Source organism: Chlamydotis macqueenii, chromosome 14, assembly GCF_036417535.1.
Source record: "Chlamydotis macqueenii isolate bChlMac1 chromosome 14, bChlMac1.mat, whole genome shotgun sequence".
In the NCBI taxonomy this organism is placed as follows: domain Eukaryota; kingdom Metazoa; phylum Chordata; class Aves; order Otidiformes; family Otididae; genus Chlamydotis; species Chlamydotis macqueenii.
The window spans coordinates 3,352,126-3,372,617 of NC_141569.1; the positions used below are offsets into that span (position 1 = coordinate 3,352,126).

The window sequence follows — 20,492 nt, forward strand, 5'->3', positions numbered from 1 at the left end:
TGTACTGCTAAGGCTGCACCCTAAATACTGTGTTCAGTTTTGGGCAACGAAGCTGGTGAAGGATCTGGAGCATGAGTCCTGTGAAGAGTGGCTGAGGGAACTGGGGTTGTTCAGTCTGGAGAAGAGGAGGCTGAGAAGACCCCTTACTGCTCTCTACAATGAAAGGAGCGTGTAGTGAGGCGGGTGTTGATCTCTTCTCACAAGTAACAAGCAATAGGATGGCAGGAAATGACCTCAAGTTGCACCAGGGGAGATTTAGATTAGATATTAGAAAAAACTTCTTCACTGCAGGGGTTGTCAAGCACTGGAACAGGCTGCCCAGGGCAGTGGTGGAGTCACCATCCCTGGAGGTACTGAAAAGACGCATGGATGTGGTGCTTAGGGACGTGGTTTAGTGGTGGACCTGGCAGCGTTAGGTTAATGCTTGGACTCTGTGGTCTCAAGGGTCCTTTCCAACAGAAATGATTCTGTGATTCTCTGAGTATCAGACCTGTTCTCCCCTTTTTCTCTGGCTGTATCTAACTGTTCTTTGTTTTGTGATCTCTGTTTTAAACTGTCTTAAAAAAACACCCCCCTCTGCCCCGCACCCTTCAAACAGAGTGGTGAAGTGCAGGCTGTTCCCTGTCACTTTTCAGCTGATGTCTTTCAGCACGGTAGCTCTGCCTCCTGCTCCACAACAAAGTAGCAACCACCGGAGGTTCGAACAGATCTGTGTTCAGTGCCTTCAAACTTCTGACTGCTGTCAGCTCTAACTTGCTTGGAGGATGCGCTGTGACAACTCCGCTGTGCTGCTGTTGGTGAGGGGACGTACGCAGTGGCAGTGTTTGATTAAAACAGGCTGAGAGAGAGCAAGGCAAAGGGATGTTTGGTGTTTCTTTGGAGGCGGGGGGGGGGGTGGGTAAGGTGTCCCTGACACGCCTCATGTAGTGTTGTCCCAATATGCTTCACTTAAACTTGCTGCCTTCTCGTCTCTTCCACTCTGGTGTGAATGCAGGAATGTGCACGTGCTGTTTGTAGGTTTGCAGGCAGTGTCCTGACTCCTCCTACGGATGAAAGTGCCGCTACGCTGAGCGGGACGTGGCTTCTGGATGTATACAGTATTTATTTATACCGAAACTTTAAGGTTAGGGCTTTGTGGCTGGTATGAGTGCAGTAAGCTATGCTTTCATGATTCATTTTGAATACTGTTCTACGACTAATCCATCTCAACCTGCCTTATGCTCAGAAAATAATTGGATAACACTTCTTAAGGATCTGTGAGCAGCCTGTGCTTCCTCCATCTCAGTTGGATCTCTTTGCCATTTGACTTCTCATTTAGTCAAGTCATTACCAGTGAGGCTGTCAGGTGTAGCGTAAAGCTGTGTTTCGAGTGCAGGGGCAGGCATGCTTTCTGAGAAGGCTTCCAGGTATGGCTTCAGTTCCTGCCTTGTGTTTTAAGGCTGCTATCAGTTACACCTGTTCCAGGAGGCTCCCAGTTGTGGAGGGGATATTTAAAACCTTGTGTTCATGCAAAGTTGCACAGTAGTGGTGAGGTTTTTTTCCATTTTTGTTTGAAATAACTTGACTGAAGTGTGTGGGATTACTGCTCCTTGGCATTTTTTAAAAATGATGCTAACACTAATGGCTGGAGGGGAGGAAAGTGGGAGGGCTGACTTCTGCAGGTGCCTTCAGCTGCACTTACTCTAATTCAATATCTCTTTTTCTCTCCCTAGTACTTTTGTCCATCTGTTCTCTGTTGTGTGATCCCAATCCAGATGATCCTTTAGTGCCTGAGATTGCACGGATCTACAAAACAGATAGAGAAAAGTGAGTATGGAAGCCAAAACCCATGTGACATTCTCGCAGAGCAGAATCCAGTAAATCTAGTAAAGGGGAACTGAAAGGACCTGCTTCCTGGAGAAGAGTGTGAACTTTGATTTGCATTTTTCACCTTAACTGTGGTCTTGTTAGCTGCTTTCCCTGGGCTCTGTAGGACGGCTCTCGCCAGCACTGTGCTGCTGTGGGAGAAGGTGTATGTGCCAGTCGAAGTGGAGGGTGTAGAGGCCCTGTGCTTTGGTTTTATTACTGCATTTTCATTCCACACAATGGTTTTTCATTAGTGGTGGAGCTGTTAATTACAAATTTGCTTGATTTAATGAAAATGTGAAGTGAACAGTGCAAATCTGTTTCCTGTGGAGCTCTTAAGTTGAATGTGACCGGCTTTTAAGAGCCTTCACTGCCTGCTTTAATTCTCCATAACCACCAGAGGGAGAGCAAGTTACTCTAATGAGAGAACATTTCCAGGCTAGTTGTTGCTGATGGAATCATGCAAGCAAAGAAATAACAAACCCACCCTGTTTCACCTTAATTTGACAACACAAGGGAAGGACAAGTGGTGTAGAGGTGGGGTGGGAGGACTCTAAGCTTCTGTGAAGTGAACAGCAAGAATGGAGAGAACTCTGTCACTGATGAGCACTTGAAAAGCAGCAGCTTAACGACCATTGTAAACACTTTTCTACCTCACTGTTCCCTTCCAGATCTGATCAGTACTGTTAATTTCTGAAGCTACATGGTCATCTGATGAGAATAAGATAGGAAGGGAAATGATCCACAAACTTGCTTGCTCTACTGCATACTTGAGAAGCAGTGTTAGAGGAGTTTATGCGTCCTGTTTTTAGTGAGAGCTGCAAGAGCAGCAGTACGGCTTGCAAGACGCAGCTAACAGGGACTGACTGCTCTTAACGTATGCAAGACTCTCTCCTATTTTTTCCAAAAATGGGGAAATAAACTTTGTGCTTAAACATCACTGCCCTTGCTTCTTGAGTAGTCTCAGAGCAGTGAAGTTACAAATGCTCTCGCCTTCCCGAGTGGATTGTCAGATGCTTTAAGCTGAAGAGCGTTGTCTACAGACTGAATTCCAGTGCAAGAGCCTAGCTGATGTACATAACTAGGAAGCTTCTTGCTACAAGTTTTCTGGAAATTCTGTAGAACAACTTGCCTTCTGTTGTCAGAAATGAGCTTTTATCAGTACTGTTACCACAGACTGCGTTGTTTTACATAAGTATCCTGAGCTTCCTCTAGCAGTGGCTCTGGCTATAGAGGGGGTTTGGGTGCAGAAGCTACAGTTGCTTGGGAAAAGGAGCATATTGTGCCTTCAGAACAATTCTGGTGGACGAATTGTTGTGTCCTGATAGCCGTTGAAATAGCCAAATGCCATGTGTAGCATGAAACAAGCCTGTCAGTGTTTGGCAGCCTGGTAGATACCAGGTACGGGACTCCGCTTTGGAAGGGAAGATGAATAATGAGGTGGGAGGGAAACATTAATCTGTCTTTTCAAGAATGCCCAGTTTTAAACCTGCAGTAATAGTTTCCCCAGGGATGCAGCAGTTGGGGGCTGGGGGAGGCGCAGGTAAAGACTTCCTGGAAATACTCAGACCGCGCTAGCTCTGTTCTGTGGCGTGAGTGGCAAAGCCCTTGTATCCCTGTTACAAATATGGCTGGTTATTTCTTTCCCATGAAGTACCGAGAGGTTTCTTGTTTCCCTCTCTTCCCAACACTTGTTTGCTACAAATTCATAGAGAATGTAAGTTCATGCCATGTGTAGTCTAGACTGCTGGAGCTGAAGTACTGTTTGGATGTTGTGTTGAGTAAATCCTCTTTTTGTACATACAGGTACAACAGAATAGCTCGGGAATGGACTCAGAAGTATGCGATGTAATTAAAGAAATTATTGGATAACCTCTACAAATAAAGATAGGGGAACTCTGAAAGAGAAAGTCCTTTTGATTTCCATTTGACTGCTTTCTATGAGCCCACGCCTCATCTTCCCCTGTGCACATGTTTACCTGATACAGCAGTGCTGCGTGTTGTACATACTTGGAACAACAAAATAGAAATACTGTATTTCCCCGTACCAACATTGACTCCTAGCAGAGAAGTGTGTGTGTGAAAAGCTGGTTCTTCAGTCATAACTTTGTGAGCCTAAAAGCATTCCTTGTTGATTTAAATTGGGTACTAAAACATGAATGGGAGCCTTAGGGTGGATTTCGTATTTCTAGGGGCAGTGTTGCCGATCCGTGAAGGATTTTAAGTGGAATCCTTTTAAACTCATAACAGTTATGAAAAGCAAGGTGAAGAACTTGAAGCTGTTTCTGTATTCATTTTATTCTGAAGGACCTACACCTTAGGTAAATGTTCTGACCAATGGGAGAAACTGTACCCACATCCTGTGTTTAAGGTCTGAGTTTAACCGGTCGACATTTAAATGGATTGGAGCTATTAGTGCATCAAGTGATGTTGATTTGTTTCAACTCTCTCCCCTCCTTCATACTTTTTTTGGTTTGTATGTGGTTTCTCAGTTAATACATAGCTAATAGCTCTTATTTTTCTTAGGTTTTTTAACTGCTTAGGTCTTTCTGGATGTAAGGGTAAAAATCCATTTGACAGAAAACTTGTGTATATTTAAAGACCCAACTGCTCCCCTGGAGCTTGTACGTTCAAGAATGATTAATCTGTGTAATAAACTGATTACTACAGTCATTACATATAACTTTGTGTGAATAGGCTTTTACTTCTAAGAGCAGTTTGTTACAGGCTAAAACTAACGGTGGAATTCTCCAAAACTTTTGCATTCACAACTGGTTGCGTTTGGAAGTCGTGAAGCTGTTTGGTTTGCATCACACCAGGCTGCGCACCTGAACAAGACAGACGTAAGCATAAGCACTTCCACGAAATCAGGATGTGGAGCGTGCCGGGAACTTGACTGTTAAACCAAATAAGCAGTTTACTGAACGAGAATGAGTGACGTTGTACGGAGCCTGATGGTATTATTCCCACCTGCATGGGACCTAACACAATGCATATGTACTGTAGGTAAGTGAAACCTTATGTAACTAAAATAATGGATGTAAAAGGGTAAAAAAACATCAACCTACCAAACACATCAGCACAAACTTTCATAAAATGTAGCTTTTACATAATTACTTTGCACTAAACATTTGCAAATGTTCATACAGTTTTAAATTGTACTTGTATGTGTCTTTTTTTGAACAAAGTCTTCACTTGAATCTAGTGACAAATGTAGTTTGAAACTTTCCTTTGTATACAAGTGTATTGCCAGCATCGTTGGTGTGAAATAGGTGAGTCTGCCAGTTTATCTCGTCCTAGTAGAATTGTAAACCAAGCCATCGACGGAAGGAGAGGCTGTAGCCTCCAGCTCTCCAGCCACAGGGGTCTGTCCTGTCCATTTTCAAATGCGTCTTTACACTCTTGCACAAATGAGGAATAAATGTCCACTGCTTTTGGTCTAAATCTGTTCCGCTTGTCTCCTCTCTCCATGTCCTCGTGTGTGCAGCGCTGGATGGGAGTGTTAGCAGCGTTTCTTGGAGTCTTTACAGCAAGCTGTAGGAGAACGCGGGATATGTGCACACCGCGGCAGGCGTGAAGATGGCCGCTCTAGCGCTGCGACGCCGCTGTGTGCGGAGGAAGCGGCTCCACAGCAGTGGAGCAGAGCTTCACTGGAAAAAGCAGAGCAAGTGGCCGTGTTTCCTGGCTGAGTGAGAGTGTAGGGGTGACAGCTGCCGGGGAGGGGGAGAGAGGCCCTGTGCAGGAATGTGAGCTGGCTGTTGGGTCATTTCGGACTCCTGGCGCTCGTTATGGCACAAGGTGCTGGTGTCTTTACTGGTCAAGAAAGCTGTAGGTGGCCTTTCGCTTCAGCATCGCCCTGCATAAAAGCTTGTGCTGTCAGGCCAGAGTGTAAGCTGGTGGCTGCTGGTGTATTCTGGTTTTGTGTTTAACCATGTCTGACCTGACCACTCACTAAACCGTTCGAACATGCAGGCAGATGCTCCTGCTAGGCCCTCTGTGCCTGAGGTGGAGAACGTGGGTCAGCGATGGTGGAGTCCTCCTTGCCGGATACTCTGAGTACAGGGAGGGTGGGTTGGAGCGGTTGCAAGCCTTGCAGCAGGCTCTTTTGGGATTCCCCCTAACTGCTACACAAGTGAGCCACCCAAGAATGATTTTTGTGGTGGACTTGGCTGGTTTTTGACGTTCGGAGTTACTGGACGAGAAAGAGAAGGGAGCAGTGACAAGTGTAGAAACTGGAGGATGATTTTCCTTTGTTGGGGCAGAAGTCATGTGCGCTAGGTGACAGGAAAGTGATGTGGCCACACATGAATTGGAGCAGGAGGGTCCTGGATGTCCTAACTTCAGCGTAGATGCTGTGTTAGCACATGGCTTGTGTTGGGGTGGTTGTCTTGTGCTTGCAGCGAGGTGTTCAGGCCGATCAGACCGTGCTGGTGGCGTGACGAGAGCTGCGGCGCAGTAAAAGCGAGGCTGGTGATCTCTGGGGAGTACGTATGCTGTCCCTCCTGTGGGCTGGCCGTTTGTTGTTCAGGGTTGTACTGTGAACTAGATGAAGGAGCCTTTTTTTTAGGGTTTAACTGAAAACCTGGTCCAGTTTAGCCTTCTTGAGACTAGAAACTTGCTCTTTTGAAACTGTGCATTGTGCGTGTTCTCATATAAAACAGCACAAGGAGCCAGGGGCTCTGGCTCTTGCCTTTCTAGGAACTCCGAATTTGTCATGTCATGAACTGTTTCAGTCTCTCTCCATTTTCTTTTTCTTTCTTTTTTTTTTTTTACCTGATTTAGTATTTTAAGTTAGCTATTTCAGTTTGCATGGTTTTCTTTGCACTGAGACTTCTATGGATGTCAACTGTACCTGCAATTTCCCTTTTTTTCCTGTGATGTGTTAAGAAAATCTGTTCTATGGAGAAAAGAAAAAAAAAAAAAAGCTGGACTGCTTGGATTCCTCCAGCTCTGGCAATGCTGTGGGGCTGAAATGGTGTGCCTGGATGCCTTGCTGGTGTTCATCTACGCCCATCCACTGCAACAGAGTGAACTGGAAGAGAAATGGAGCTGAGTGAGCTGTGCTGCGTGCAAATCCAGGACCGCTCCTCCGCCGAGCAGCTGGCGGTACCGACAGCGCATATACCTGCTGTGGTGTGTGCTGCCGCTAACGGGAGTTTCTGGGGGCTGCTTGCGTACACGTGCTGTGCTCGTGCACGAGAGAACGCGACCCAGTACATTTCGGAAACTCTTCTAGCTCGATGCTGAGCGCAGGAGCAGCCAGCTGGCCTCTGTGTTACCGTGGTTTTGGGAGTCCAGCCCCCCTGGACCTACGGACTGGGATGGCGCTGGTTCTGGGCAGTGCTGGAGACACGATCACTGAGCTTGAAACACCTCGCTTGTCCTTTTGCAGCGTGTGCTGCTGCCTTTCCCTAACAGCTTTTTGGCAATGCAAGACTTTGTTTTGGTTTGTTTTTTGTTTATTTTTTTGCATTGCCACCTTGCTATAGCAATGCTTTCACATAAGCTGCATACTGAAGTGTCTACAGACTTCTGTTCAGTCTCCACACATCAAACAATGTAGAAAAAAAGTGAGATGAAGTTGGATATGATCTTGTGCCCCCTGTGTGCTCAGTAAAGCAGACTGTAACCCGTCCCTTGCTGCTGAAGGCCGTGGCTTTCCTCGCTTTTGGTAGCCGCAGCTGCTGACAGAAAAGCCTGGCTGTGTTTCCTCACGGTCTTGGCTATCTTCTTGCTGTTTGTGGCAGCAGAACGGCTCCAGAGCTGTTCTTATTCCCAGGTCTGACGTATGGCAGGAGATCAGACGCCTAAAGGAAGGACAAGGGGAAGCGCTTTGCCCAGTTGAAGGTGGTTTTCCTCATGTCCTGAGCAGCTGGTGGAACGCAGGAGAGCACTGAGCACGTGGGAGGCAGAGAATAAAACGCTCAAAGCAGTTAAAACTAACATGTCCCCTTGCTCTAAAGAACCAGGCTGACATAACAAACCTCTGAACACGCTCAGCGCTTCGCCCTGGCTGGAAGAGCCCTCGGGCTCAGGCTCTGGGCGAGCTCGCTTGCCCAGGCGTTGCGTGGAAGAGCCTGCAAGGTGGTGTGTCTGAGCAGGAGCGCTGTCCTCTGCAGCTGGCCTTGGGGCAGTTTTGCTCTCATCCCCGCAGCGCTGGGGAAGCCTACCTCTGTCTCCCACAGACAGCTAGAAAAGAGTGTTATTCCCCACCCTGGGTTATTGTTGCCTTCTATTCCTTGGCTCCTTTGTCCAGACTGGGAGCAGGTCTGTGATCAGAGTTGGAAATGTTAATTATTTTGGGCTTTGGCAGAGGCTGTTTCCTACAGGGAATCCATAAGGACAAGAAGTGGATTGAGGGCACCTGATGGAGGGTTGAAAAAGGGAACAAAAACCAACAAACCCTGCTGTCCCGGTTTCTGGGTGCGTGGAGACCAGCCCTTGCATGAGCAACAGCGACGGGGGGCTTTGGGATGGGAGGGTCCCGCAGCCGTTGCCTCGCTGCCCCGGCCCCCCCGAGGTGCGTGTGCAGGGTCTGTGCTGACACTGCCTGTACTGCTGTCACATGTTGTGGTTTGGTCACCATTAAACAATCCCCTTCAACTTACTGGGGCCTGATTGCTTTTTGCCTTTTTTTTTTTTTCTTTTTTCTTCACCTGTGCCCTTTACCCATTCTTTTTTTTTTGGCTCATTTTGTTGTCTGTCCTCTTGTGGCTCCTCTCTCCCTTCTCCCTGGTGATCCAGTTTGTTCTGCACTGTCCTCTGCTCAGCCATCTCCAGATGTCTTCATCTTGGGTTTGTTTTGTGTTTTAACTTTCTGTGAAACCCAGCTTGCTCCCTGAGAATGGGCAGTACTTTGTGGGCGATATTGAGTAGCCTGGCTGGTCTTCTACCTGCTTCTTGATGGAGAAACGTGCACACTCTCCCCAAGCCCGGCACTGCCCTCTTCCTCGCTGGAAGCTGTGTTTTGGTAGCAAGCTTCTGCTTTCCTTCCATGTGAGAATATTTAGTTTTTGTTGTCATATAGTTAGGTCAAAGCATCTCGGGGTCAGTGGAGATCAGACATATTTACAATTCTTGTTGTTTCATGAACAAATGTATTTATAATGACGACTTCTTACGGGTAAATCCCTCACTGAGTTGCTTGATGAGAGATACGCTGGCAGGTTTATCTTGACGAGTTGCTCAGCTGTGTGCACTCCTTCCTTGCCCCCATCTATGGGGAAAAGTCCTTCAGCTCCCACTGATGGAAGCTTTTGCTGCTCTGGAGCTTCTCGTAGGTAGTGGCTGTGTCCACTGCGCCTGCGGAGCACATTCGGGGTACAACGGCACAGGATTGGGTTGGAAGGCCGAGTCACGGCGTGTGGGTGCGACTTGGCCTTTTGAATGCGCTGGGCACTCAGGTTTGGTCCCTGCAAGCAAGTTCTCAGGCTCTGCACTGCCTTTCTGTGTAAGAGACATGATGTTTATTGGCACTGAAGTCCCACTAGACCATGTTCTTTCTCCACCAGTGACGGAAATAAAAGGGCTGTGTGAGAAGAGAGGAACAGGATGGGCAGCTGCGATGCCTGCTCTGCGCTCGCTTCCAGCTGGAGAGCTTCCCGAGGAGAGGTGTGGGTTCTGTAACCCCCCTGGTCGTCTCAAACAGATTTCTGTGAATGTGTCCTCTCTGTCTTGCCGTTTGTGTGGTTTCTTATGGTTTATCCATATTTGATTTTTGTCAATGCGGAGCAGGGCTTCCCGTGGACGGTCAGCCAGTAGTGGGAGCTTGGATGGCTTGGAATGGTATCACCGGTTAGAGCTGGTATGAAAAGAGGATTGCTGTTGAACTTCTACCCTAGAAACTCTTCAGTGTGTGGTGCCCGTGATAGAGAAGTACTTTTTGAAGGTAAACGTGGAGGGAGCAGCTTCCAAAGCCTGCTGGAGGATGGGCTGTGCTGTGGTGCCCCTGCCCTGCTCCGAGAGCCTTGCTCTGGGCAAGAGCGAGTTCAAGGATGCAAGGACTGAAAACGTTGTAGGGCTTTATTCTTGCTGGTCTTCTGACATCTTTTTTTCAGAAGACAGCCTAGTTTGGGGGTATTTTTGTTGTTGTTGGGGGTTTTGTTGGTTTTGTGTTTGGTTGGTTGGTTTGTTTTCTAAGTTGAGCTATGTGACATCCTTCATGAGCTGGCTCTGGTAAGAGGGCCCAGCAAACCGAGGACAGCTGCAGACCTGCATACTCTCAGGCTGCTGTTACAAGACCACTGTGTGAAGCATCATGTCAGAGTTGTTGGGGAACACCTACCTACTCCTGAAAGCCAAGTTTTGGGAGAGAGTACGAAGCGGAGTAACCAGGACTGTGTAACTTGGACCAGCTCTTGGAGTGAGGGGCGGTGGCAGGGTGCGAAGCTGCGGTGCTGGCAGTCTGGCTATGAGCATGGTCATCCGTGTCGTGCTTTCTTTTTTTTCTTAATCTGGACCTAGAGCGCTCTGAACTAATGCAGCGACACTGTCCGTGGCCAGTTTGGGGTCTGTGTGTTGCCTGTTCAATGTGCGGTTCAGTAATTCTGCAGGGCAGTATGCGTGTGCCTCACTCTGTGCTTGGGAGCAGCCCCAGGAAATTCGGGGGTCCTGTCATGAGGCGTGGTGAGCAGATGAGTAACCCCATGTCACCAGGACTTCAAGGAGAACATCCCTGTGCCTATGGCTTGGCCTTGGCTGTTGCACGGCTTCTGTACGTCGACCTGCCTCTTGCTTGGCTGGAGGAGGGGTGCTCTGAAACGGCCGAGCCACTGTCCTCCTGTGCATGGCTTCCCTGAATTGCATCCCTCCTTTTTTTTTTTCTTTTCTTTTTTTTTTTTTTTTCTCTTTTAAATCTTCCTTGGCTGACACCTTGCAGGATGATGGCTTAGAGTTTCAGGGAAACAAATGGAGCAGAGCAGAGCAGTTGGTGAAGACGGGCAAGCGGGGAGATGCGGGAGGGCGTTGCGACCCGGACGCAGCCAAAGCTGTTTGCCGTTACCAGGCAGGCGCGGGCGGCGGCTCGGCCGCGGAGATAACGGTTGTGTGTGCAGCCCGGACGTGGCAGCTGTGGGCTGATCTGGCTGTGCTAGCAACCAGGACTGACCTTGGTGGATTTATCACTCGTATAAAGCTCCATGTAAGTTTTTGGTGTTTTTTTTTTACTCGGTGTTTCAACTTGCAATCCCTTCTTGGAAAATGCTGATGAAAAATCTGTAGGAACTTCTCCAGATCCACGCTGGACCCCTCACAGCAGGATTGGCTTTGCCAAGCAGATTTTATTGGGTTTGTTGTGGGGTAGCTGCTCAAACGCTGCGATCTGAGATGTCGTGTAACAGGTAAGCGTAGACGCTCTGTGTTTAAGTGCCAAAACACAAGTTACTCAGACAAGTAACAGCTCACAAATGACACGTTGGCCTCTGTCAGACACCCACAAGGAAAACACTACTCCTTGTCCAGAGACTTCCCCGTGCCTCCTCCGGAGAAGAGGGGCTCTTGGCCGGATGCCTGGGAGTTAACGCGCCCCCATCGCGGGGTGGGTGGCACCGACTGGGGAGCACCTCCTGCCCCCAGCGCCTGGGGCCTCAGGCCCGTGCCCTGCGTGGAGCTGACACGGGACGTGGTGAGGCCCCCTTGGTGCGGAGCTGAAGGGGCTTCGCTGTGGGGCTGGGACCTCTGCTCTGCCTGGTTCCTGCAGTGCTCCTGCCCCACCCAGGTGATGCACGTTGCCTTAGCCCAAGCTGCGTGAAATTCTGAATCCTTCAGGCTGCTCAGCCCCGTTTCTGCATTACACTGCTCTCTCTTCTCTTTTTCTCCTACCACACTTGGCTCTCTGCGGGGCTGGCTTTGTCCCAACCTTTGCCCGAGCCCTCTTCTGCGTTAGCAGCGTCTGGACATCACCGTCCTCTCCGTCCCCTTGCGCAAGGGCAGCCAGTGGGAGCCACGGGGCCACTTTCCCTGGGTATAGAAGTGGGGTGGAGGGGAGCTGGAAGCCTCTCGGGGCTGTCCAGCCACCAAAGGAGAATCTGTGTGTACAACCGCTGTTAAAACTGCTCCGTGGTTCTGGGTTTAGGATTTTTTTCCTAGCTCTGCCTTTCAGCCTCTGCCTAGGAATCTCATTGCACTTTTGTTACTGGGAGAGGAGCTGGAGCTGGCACTGAGACCAGGACTTCTTGAACCTCTTGGTACAAGTAGAGGATCTGCTGAATTCATGTCCCTGTCTCGGAACCTGAGCCCAATCTGCCCCTGATGTGGGGGAAGAAACCCACCCCAGAAAGTTTTCCTTCCAAAAACAAACCTGTGTACCTCTGGAAGCTTGAGGGCTTCTCCAGGAACGTCCAAGAGCGGGCCCTTCTCCCCACAGCCTGCCAGGGCCGAGGGCCTCAGACAGACGCAGCTAGGCAGGTTGGGGTCGCAGAAGCCCCCTGTCCCACACTGACCCTGGAGCTCACAGCCCCTGCGGCCCCTGGCCAGGCAGGGAGCATCACATCCCGTTCCCAGGCAGGGATGCCAGGGCTGCTGCTCAGAGCGGGGATGGGCGGCCATCATGCCCTCCCCAAGGGTCCCGGGGAGGCTACAGGGGTACCCCCCTGAGTGCCAGGGGGTCACGGGGCAAAAGCTGTGCTGCTGGGGGAGCAAGGCTGAGGTTACGTGGGGGGGAGCAGCGTGACTTCCCCAGGGAAGGGGAATTTATCCCTTGGGCCAGATTTGGGTTTTCCAGCTGGGAGTGAAGCTGGGAGCAAGGGGATCCTTAAGGATGGGGGAGCTGGGGGGAGGGGAGGTGAGGACCAGGGGAGGGGGTCACCCCCCTGGTGACCCCATTGCAGCGCTCAGTGTGGGTGAAAAAAAACCCCGTCAGGGCCAAAACCTGGGAACATCCCCCCGGTAAGAGGTGCCCCCCCAGCCCCCGGTGCGAAGCGCAGCCCCCGCGCTGCCAGGCGGTGGCAGCAGAGGCCCGGGGACGGCGGCCCCGCACCCCGGCAGCCCCGCACCCCGGCCCCTCTGCGGCCGCTGCCCCCCCGCGCCCCACCGCGGGTCCCATCCCCTCCCGGCGGCCCCGGGCTGCTCGGGGGCAGGGCGCGGCGGCCCCGCCGGGTGGGATGCTGCTGTTAGCATCAGCTTTACTATTTTAAAATTTTATTCTTTATTATTAGCACACAAAGCAGCCCCCCAGCCCTTGCTGAGGTGGGCAGACGCTCTCTGCCACGCGGCGCTGCCCCGAATCCTCCCCGCCCAGTGCTCCCAGCGGGCTCGGCCGGCTGCTGTGACTGGAGGGAATGGGCTGGGCGATGCGGGGCGGGCTGCCCCCGGCGCGGGCGACGCGGGACATCGCCTCATCGCAGAGCCGAGGCCGGGGTGGGGGTCGCCGCAGCACCACCCCCCGTCTGGCAGGGCCCCGGCCGCCCCCCAGCCGTCGTGCCAGCCTGCCGTCGGGGACCCGTGCCGGCCATCTGCCGCCGCCGCTGGCACCTCGGGCCTCGCAGCGCCAGGCTGGGGCGCAGCCGGGACGGGGGAACCTTCCGGGCCCTTCGCGCTTCGGCCAAGGAGCCGCTGGCTCCCGGCGCACGGCAGCCGCTCCCGATGCCCCCGCGGCGCCGGCTCCCCCCCGCCCCGCCTGGCTCGCTCCCGTCCTGCCATCTTGCGCCTGTGAATAATTCACCGCCTCTGTCCCCGTTGTTTCCTCGCAGGTATTTATAGCCCGCGATCACGTCTCCTTGGAGGCAGCTCGCATCGCCGCCGTGTAAATTTAGCTCCCGCCGTCTCTCGCGTGTCACGCCCCCCGGTCCCTGCGGAGCCGTTCCGCGCGGCTCCCCGCCAGCCGGTGCCGGAGCCCCCACGTTCCCCCCCCCCTGCTGCTGCGGCCCCGTCGCTGCCCCCCACGGCTGCCTGCTGCCCACCCTGGGCCACGGGCAGCGGTCCCGGGCTGCGATGGGGAGATGGCGTGCCGTGCCGTGCCGCGCCGCGCCGTGCCGCGCCGTGCCGTGCCATGCCGCGCGTCCTCGTCGCGGCAGCCCGACCCCGGACGCCTGGGCAGCTCAGCTCGCCCCCGGCAGCTGCAGAGCCGCCGAGCCGTTCAGCTGCCGCGCACGGGGGATGCTTTGAAATTCCTGGGCTGCCATCTGTGCTATGCAAATCCCCCAATCTGATGGCTGCGTGCGGAGCCGCTTCCGGACGCAGCGACGGGAGCTGTTATGATCTCCCTCCTCCTCCCTTCCAGCACCCGGCGGCAGATTCGGAGCAGCAGAATCACCCCCTTCCCCGCGGGAAGAAACCTGACGTCCTTGACCAAAAGGCTTTTGCTCTGCCGGAGCTGGGTCACGGAGCCAGGAGGGGATGGGTCGGCCGTGGGGACGGTCGTGCTGCCGGCTGCCCTCGAGTCCCCAGGGTGCTGGGTCCGGCAGCCGGGGTCACGGCACCCCGAGAGCGTCCATCCCCGCCGGGGCTGGGGACGCGGGGCAGCGGGCTCAGCGCCCGGGGACGGAGCCGTGCGCGGGGCTGCGTGGCTTGGCCGTGCTGCCGGCGGGTGGGCTCCGGGGACGGGGACCGGTGGGCGCTGAGGCGCAGGGTCCCCAAACCAGGCAGGGGGATGGTGCAGCCCCGGGAGCAGCGCAGATGTGCCCACGCGCGGGATGAGCACGCGGGTGGGTGGCACCCACGGGACACCCTGCTCCCCCCCACCCCCAGGGATCCTGTCCCCAGCCTGGGGTCTGCGTGAACCACAAAAAAAAAAAAAAAAAAAAAAGCAGAACCAAGCATCGTCCCCTGCTCCTTTCCCCACTGCTCCTTTCCCCACCGCGGAGCTGCTGTGCAAACACCCCGTGAGCCGCCCCGGCTTCCCCCGAGGTGACCGTGTCGGGAGGACACGGCCGTCCCCAGGGACGCAGAAAGGCAGCGAGGGGCCCCCTTCCCCCGCACGACCCCCGCTTCGTCAGCGCTGCGCTGGCGGGAAGGCGCCGGGCCCCCCGCCCGGGCTCGGGGCGGCAGCGGCTCCCGGGGCGGCGGGGGAAGCGGGGGGCAGGTTTGGCAGCGCCGAGTGCGGGAGGTAATTAATGAGCATCCTGCGCGTTCCCTGCTGCGCCTCCGTCCCCCGGGGACCCCTCGGCCGGCAGCGCGGGTACCGCCTGCTCCTGCCGGCGTTGGGGGCCGGGGGACCCGGCGGCACAGGGGCCTCGTTAATATTTTAGGAGCTCTTTTGTCCGCAGGGGACGGGGAGGCTCGCTCGCAATCGCCTTTCATCTCCGCGAGGCCTCAGCGCCGGCTCCAGCCTCTTATCTGCCGCCTCCTCGCCGCTGCGCTACAGCCTGCTTGGTCTGGGGCTTGGGTTTTGTTTTTTGGGGGTTTTTTTTGTTGGTTTTTTTTTTTTTTTTTTTCTGAGCAGGGTTAGAAAAAAAGCCTGGCTGCTCCTGGCCAAAGGGCATTCGCCAGCCGTGGTGGCGGCAGCTGCCGGAGCGTCCCCGCGTGCCTCTTGCCCGCCTGCTGCCGCCCCTCAGCCGCCGGCTCCTGGGCTGGACCCCCTACCCCGGCTGGGCTTTGCCAAAGTTGGGTCCTAGGGCTTTTTCCAACCGTGCCCCATGGGTGATCCTCTCTTGGGCCCCTCCCCATGGCACCCGCTGCCCGACTGTCCCCAGCTCCCCAGCTCGTGGGCTCGCCCCCTCTTGGTTTCCCCAGCCAGCGTGGCTTGTGGTGCCAGCCCCAGATCACCGGGAGGTGTGGGCTGCTCAGCGCCCTTCCTGGGGTCCCTGGGGACTCTCTAAGCCACCCACACACACGCAGGGGCTCTGCTGGGGACAGCGTTGCACATCTCCTGCTGTCTCTGTCCCTCATCTGCCCCCTGCGCTGCAGAGGAACGATGCAGCGGGACTCACCTTGCCATCACAGAAACCCAACCCACGTGCCTGGCCACCTCCAAGTGTAGGGACCGGCGCTGGTGAGGACAAGACACTGCTCATCCCACTGGGGTTGAACTGTCTGTCCCGTTGCACTGTGGGTCCCAGGAGGAGACTCAGCTGATGGCCTTCAGGGGGCTTTGCCAGGCGTGCCCTGCGAGGGGTGACAGCTTCTTCCCACGGGAAGGTCCCTCACCACCCCCAGTGATGCGCGCTGGGGTTCAAAGCTCCTCCGTCCTGCACCCGCACACCGTCAGGGACCACTGCTGTCCCCCGGGGAGGGGGGTGGGCACCCCTCGCGGCGCTGGCACCGCCGGCAGGCCGGGCTCGGGGACCGCGGGGCTGGCTGGCGCCTGCGCTCAGGCAGGCGGTGAGCTCACGGGTTTAATTTTCTCAAGGCTTCGTTCGGCTCTGACATGTGATCCTCGTTACAGGAAGGACGTGCCGAGCGCGTCGTCCCCCGGGGCCGGCTGGCTCGACCTTGTGGGAAGAGGTAAGAGCACATCACAGCTTTTCCACCCCGCTGGTGTTGCTTCCAACAGCAATTTAATATCTTCCTGATAACCCAGGCCGAGCCTCAGCACCGTTGGAAAAAAAAATAGAGAGGCATCTGCTGACAAAAGCGGACATCCTGAGTTGAAGCCCCACGTGCGGGTGTGCGCGGCTGGCCCCGTGCTGCGGCTGGCGGGTGCTGCCCATCGCCAGCCCCGGGCCTGCCCATCGCCTCTGGCAGGGAGCAGGTTCCCCGCCCAGGACCCGGTTCCCCCCAGAGAGGAGAGTGGGACTGCAGGGCTCCCGGCGTGGTGCCGTCAGCCCTGGGCTCTGCGCCCAGTGGAGGGGAATGGCCGCCAGCCCCGTCCAGGATGATTTGGGAGCTGTCGCGGCTCCAGCCCACCCCATGGTGAAGCTGCCATCGCTCCTTCCCGCCATCCTGGCTGTCTCCATGTGATCCCACCCGGCCCTCACTCTGGGGCAGATGCACGGGGGCTTCCCCAATCCTGGGGCAGATGCGGGGAAAGGGCTGGGATGCTCCCGTGGGCTTTGCACAGTGCTGAGCAGAGCTGCTAGCCACGCTGGCAGCCCAGGGATGGACGGACAGCAGGGATGGACCTCGCCTGTGGATGGAGCAGGACTGGAGATGGGCTTATCTGCCTGGGCATGACCCTCCAGATTTGGCTTTCTGGGCCAGTCTGGCTGGGCATGGCTCCCCAGACTTGGCTGTCTGAGATTGGTTCTGCAGACTCGGTTTCCCAGGCTCCTTTGCTTGGGCTCAGTTCCCTTGCGCTCAACTCTATGAGCTCTCCAGGCTCGGTTCCAGGGCACGGCTTGCTGGGCGTGTCTGTCCAAGCTTGGCGCCCAGGGTACGGCTCTCCAGGCTTGGTTCTCCAGGCACGGCTTGCTGGAGATGGCTCTCTCCAGGCTTGGTGTCTCCTTGGTGGTTCCCCAGCCGGCTCTCGGGGCCAGGCTCCCCGGCCAGCCCGGTGCCAGCAGAGGGCCTCCCTTACCAAACAGAGCACCGCGCCGCCACAGAAATTATAAAACACATTATCTATTTGGCAAAACTTTGTGCAACGACCAGGAAATGGGCTGCAGTTCGTTCTTCTCCAGAAGACCGGAGACAACGTGTCCCCCCTCCCCGTTCCTTTTTTAATGCCAGCACTTGAGACGCATTAAAGCCGCGGGAGTGTTCATCATTAAAATGGCAATTGCGGACCGAGGCAATAAATTTAACATCATAAAAGGCACTGGGAGGGTCTTGCTCATCTGTTGCTCTTCAAAGAAAAGTGTTGGTTGCTTCCGAAAAAAAAATAAATAAACTGGGGAGAAGCAGGTGAGAGGGAAAGGGGTGCACCGCTTGGCAGCTCTCCTCGCCGGGTCTGCGCATCGTGGCGGGGGGGACGAGCAGGGGAGAGGGGGCTGCGCTGGGTACATCTCCCCTTCTCCTGGCTGGGGCGGCTTCATCCTCCGCCCCGGCTGGCCGGCGGCGAGCAGGGATATGAAAAACCCAGCAGCCAGGGTGGAAAACCAGGCAGGGACCCCCGTTCTCCCCTCAGCTGCTGCGGTGGTGGGACCCCCGGCTGGCAGGAGCTGCCCTGGGCTGGGACCACTCGGCTTCTGCCGGCCCCCGCAGCGCCGGCCCTGCCGATTGCCATCGTCCAACGCCGGGCTCCGGCAGCGGCATCTGCCAGCAGAATTAGCCGTCGTGTTGGAACCGTTTGCTAAATAATTCAGGAGATTTCTTTCTTTCTTTCTTTCTTTTTTTTTTTTATGAGAAAGCTGTTTTCTTTTCTTTTTTTCCCTTAAGGTCGCAGTATTTTCCGAGCCGGGTTTCCAGCGGGGCGGGGGGGCGCGGACACGCTCAGGCGATGCCGCCATGTGTTTACGGCTCCGCTCCCGGCGTTATTTAGGGATTGTAAAACCACAGCGGCTCGCTCGCTGCCTCTTGCTCGCCGCAGCCAATTTTTTTCCTCCATGAGGCTCTCGTTGCAGCGGCAAAGGTCAGCCCTGCTCCTTTGAAAGCAGCAACCTCCCCCCCACCCATCTCCGTTATCAGATTTAGGAATCCTGGGGGGGAGGCTGAAGCCGAAACGGCTGGCAAAGCCAACTGGCGATGGCGTGGCGAGAGCGGGGGTGCCGGCTGCCGGGGGGGGGGGACAATCGGGATGGAGGAGGCTGCTGCGGGAGGGGGGCTGAGCCCCCACGCCCGGGCTGGGAGGGCTGACAGCGGCGAGCGCGTGAATAATGGGGGCGAGGATAACACAGCTGGTGAGGGGTGGCTACGCAAGGAGACGCTGAGCTGGTCTCTGGGGGGGGTTATGCCGCGAGGATAAAAATCTCCCCCCGAAGTGAAGTCAGCGTGGATCTGGGGGGGTGTGGGGTGTGAGCCCCACGGCAGAGGGATGGGGGTCACGGTGATGGGATGAGCCCCATGGAAGAGATTTGGGGAGTCACATCAACGAGAGTGGGTTGGGGGTCACATCAATAAGAGCAGGTTGGGGGTCATGGTGATGGGATGAACCTCATGGGAGAGATTTGGGGAGTCACATCAACAGGAGCCCCCATATAAGTGGGTTGGGGTCACAGCGATGGGACGAGCTCTATGGAAGAGGTTTGGGGGTCACATCAATAGGAGTGGGTTGGGGGTCATGGCAACAGGATGAGCCTCATGGGAGAGATTTGGGGAGTTACATCAATGGGAGCCCCACAGAAGTGGGTTGGGGGGTCACGGTGACGGGATGAGCCCCATGGCAGAGGGTTAGGAGGCACGGCGCCTGGGTGAGCTCCACGGCAGAGGGATGGGGGTCACAGTGTGGGGACAGGGCCCATGGCAAAGGACTGGGGACCATGGCAGGGTGCTGGGAGCAGGTGGTCCCACAGGGTGCCCTGCTCCAGGGGCTGCAGATGGGCGGCCAAGGGGTGCACCCAGCCCTCTGGCCCCCGAGCGGGGCAGCCCAGGGACACCTCAGCGAGGCTGGGCACGGGGAAGGCTCCCCACGGGGGCATGGCCATCGATGGGGTGACCAGGGGACGGCAGAGCAGTGACTCCGGGGTGTCCCTGGGGAGAGGGAACGAGGACGGGGCGAGGGCAGAGCCCAGGCATGGGGCAGGACCCAGGCGTGGGGCAGGAGGTCTTGGCAGCGCTGCGGGCGGCCGGTGGCCCCAGTGCCGGTCGCTCCCCCCGGAGCCGTTGCTGGCTCCGTCCTCGCCCAGGCACCGCTCACGCCTTCAGACTCTGCCAGCGGATGGTTTTTAATTAAAACCAGGAGACGCTGCTCTGCGCCCCGGCCCTTCAGGGATGACCACTGCTCACGTCCTCCGCCTTTGGTCTTCCTGGCTGCACAGCTGGACGCGCGGAGATGAAAGTCCCCCCCTGCCAAAGCAGAACCAGAAAAGAGGCAGTCGTAAAATCACGCTGCCCAGACATCCCCGGCCGGGGGTCCGGCGAGGTGCTGGCTACGGCGAGCCGTGGCTGGAGCCTCGCAGCAGCGCGGGGAGCGGGGCCGTTGCCTTCAGCCCTTCTAAAAATAACGGCTGGGAGCAGGGCGAGCGCCGGGCGCCTAACTGGAACCAGCTTTCCAAACTCCCAGCTGAAAGCGGCTTTCGAAGCCTAAACCAGCCGTTCAGGGAAAGAGCAATTAAAAATAGCGAAGGGTCAACAGCGGTGGTCCTGTCACCCATCCTGCCCCTGCCTGGGGAGGGCATGGAGAGCCGGATTCGGGGGGCAGGCGTTTCCCTTTGTCTGGCTTGGAAAGACCAACAGGGCCTGGAGCGACGGAGCAGGGCTGGAGGAGCGTCACGCGGGGGGATTCAGCCTCCCTGATCCTGGGAGAAGGGGGGCAGCGGGGCCAAAGGCCCCAGGGAGAATCCCTGGGGCTCTTCCAGCCTTTTCCCCAGCCGGCCGCCAGCATGCTGGAGCTGGAGCTTGAGCTGGAGCTGGAGCTGGAGCTGGAGCTGGGGCTGGAGCTGGGGCTGGGGCTGGGGCTGGGGCTGGAGCTGGTGCTGGAGCTGGGGCTGGAGCTGGAGCTGGAGCTGGAGCTGGAGCTGGGGCTGGAGCTGGGGCTGGGGCTGGGGCTGGGGCTGGAGCTGGTGCTGGAGCTGGAGCTGGGGCTGGAGCTGGAGCTGGAGCTGGGGCTGGGGCTGGGGCTGGGGCTGGAGCTAGGGCTGGGGCTGGGGCTGGGGCTGGGGCTGGAGCTAGGGCTGGGGCTGAGGCTGGGGCTGGGGCTGGGGCTGGGGCTGGGGCTGGAGCTGGAGCTGGCACGC

General features: G+C 55.9%; 1 protein-coding gene across 2 annotated transcripts in view; it reads left to right on the forward strand.

Moving 5' to 3' along the window:
- The window catches only part of UBE2D2 (ubiquitin conjugating enzyme E2 D2), a 29,575-nt gene extending 25,047 nt beyond the window's left edge, over positions 1-4,528 (forward strand). For both annotated transcript variants that reach the window (XM_086758531.1, XM_086758532.1), the window contains 2 exons: positions 1,713-1,806; positions 3,652-4,528. In XM_086758531.1, coding sequence (XP_086614657.1) covers positions 1,713-1,806; positions 3,652-3,697 — 140 coding nt within the window. In that variant the 3' untranslated portion in view covers positions 3,698-4,528. The remainder of the gene's footprint in view (positions 1-1,712; positions 1,807-3,651) is intronic.
- Positions 4,529-20,492: the final 15,964 nt, after the last annotated feature.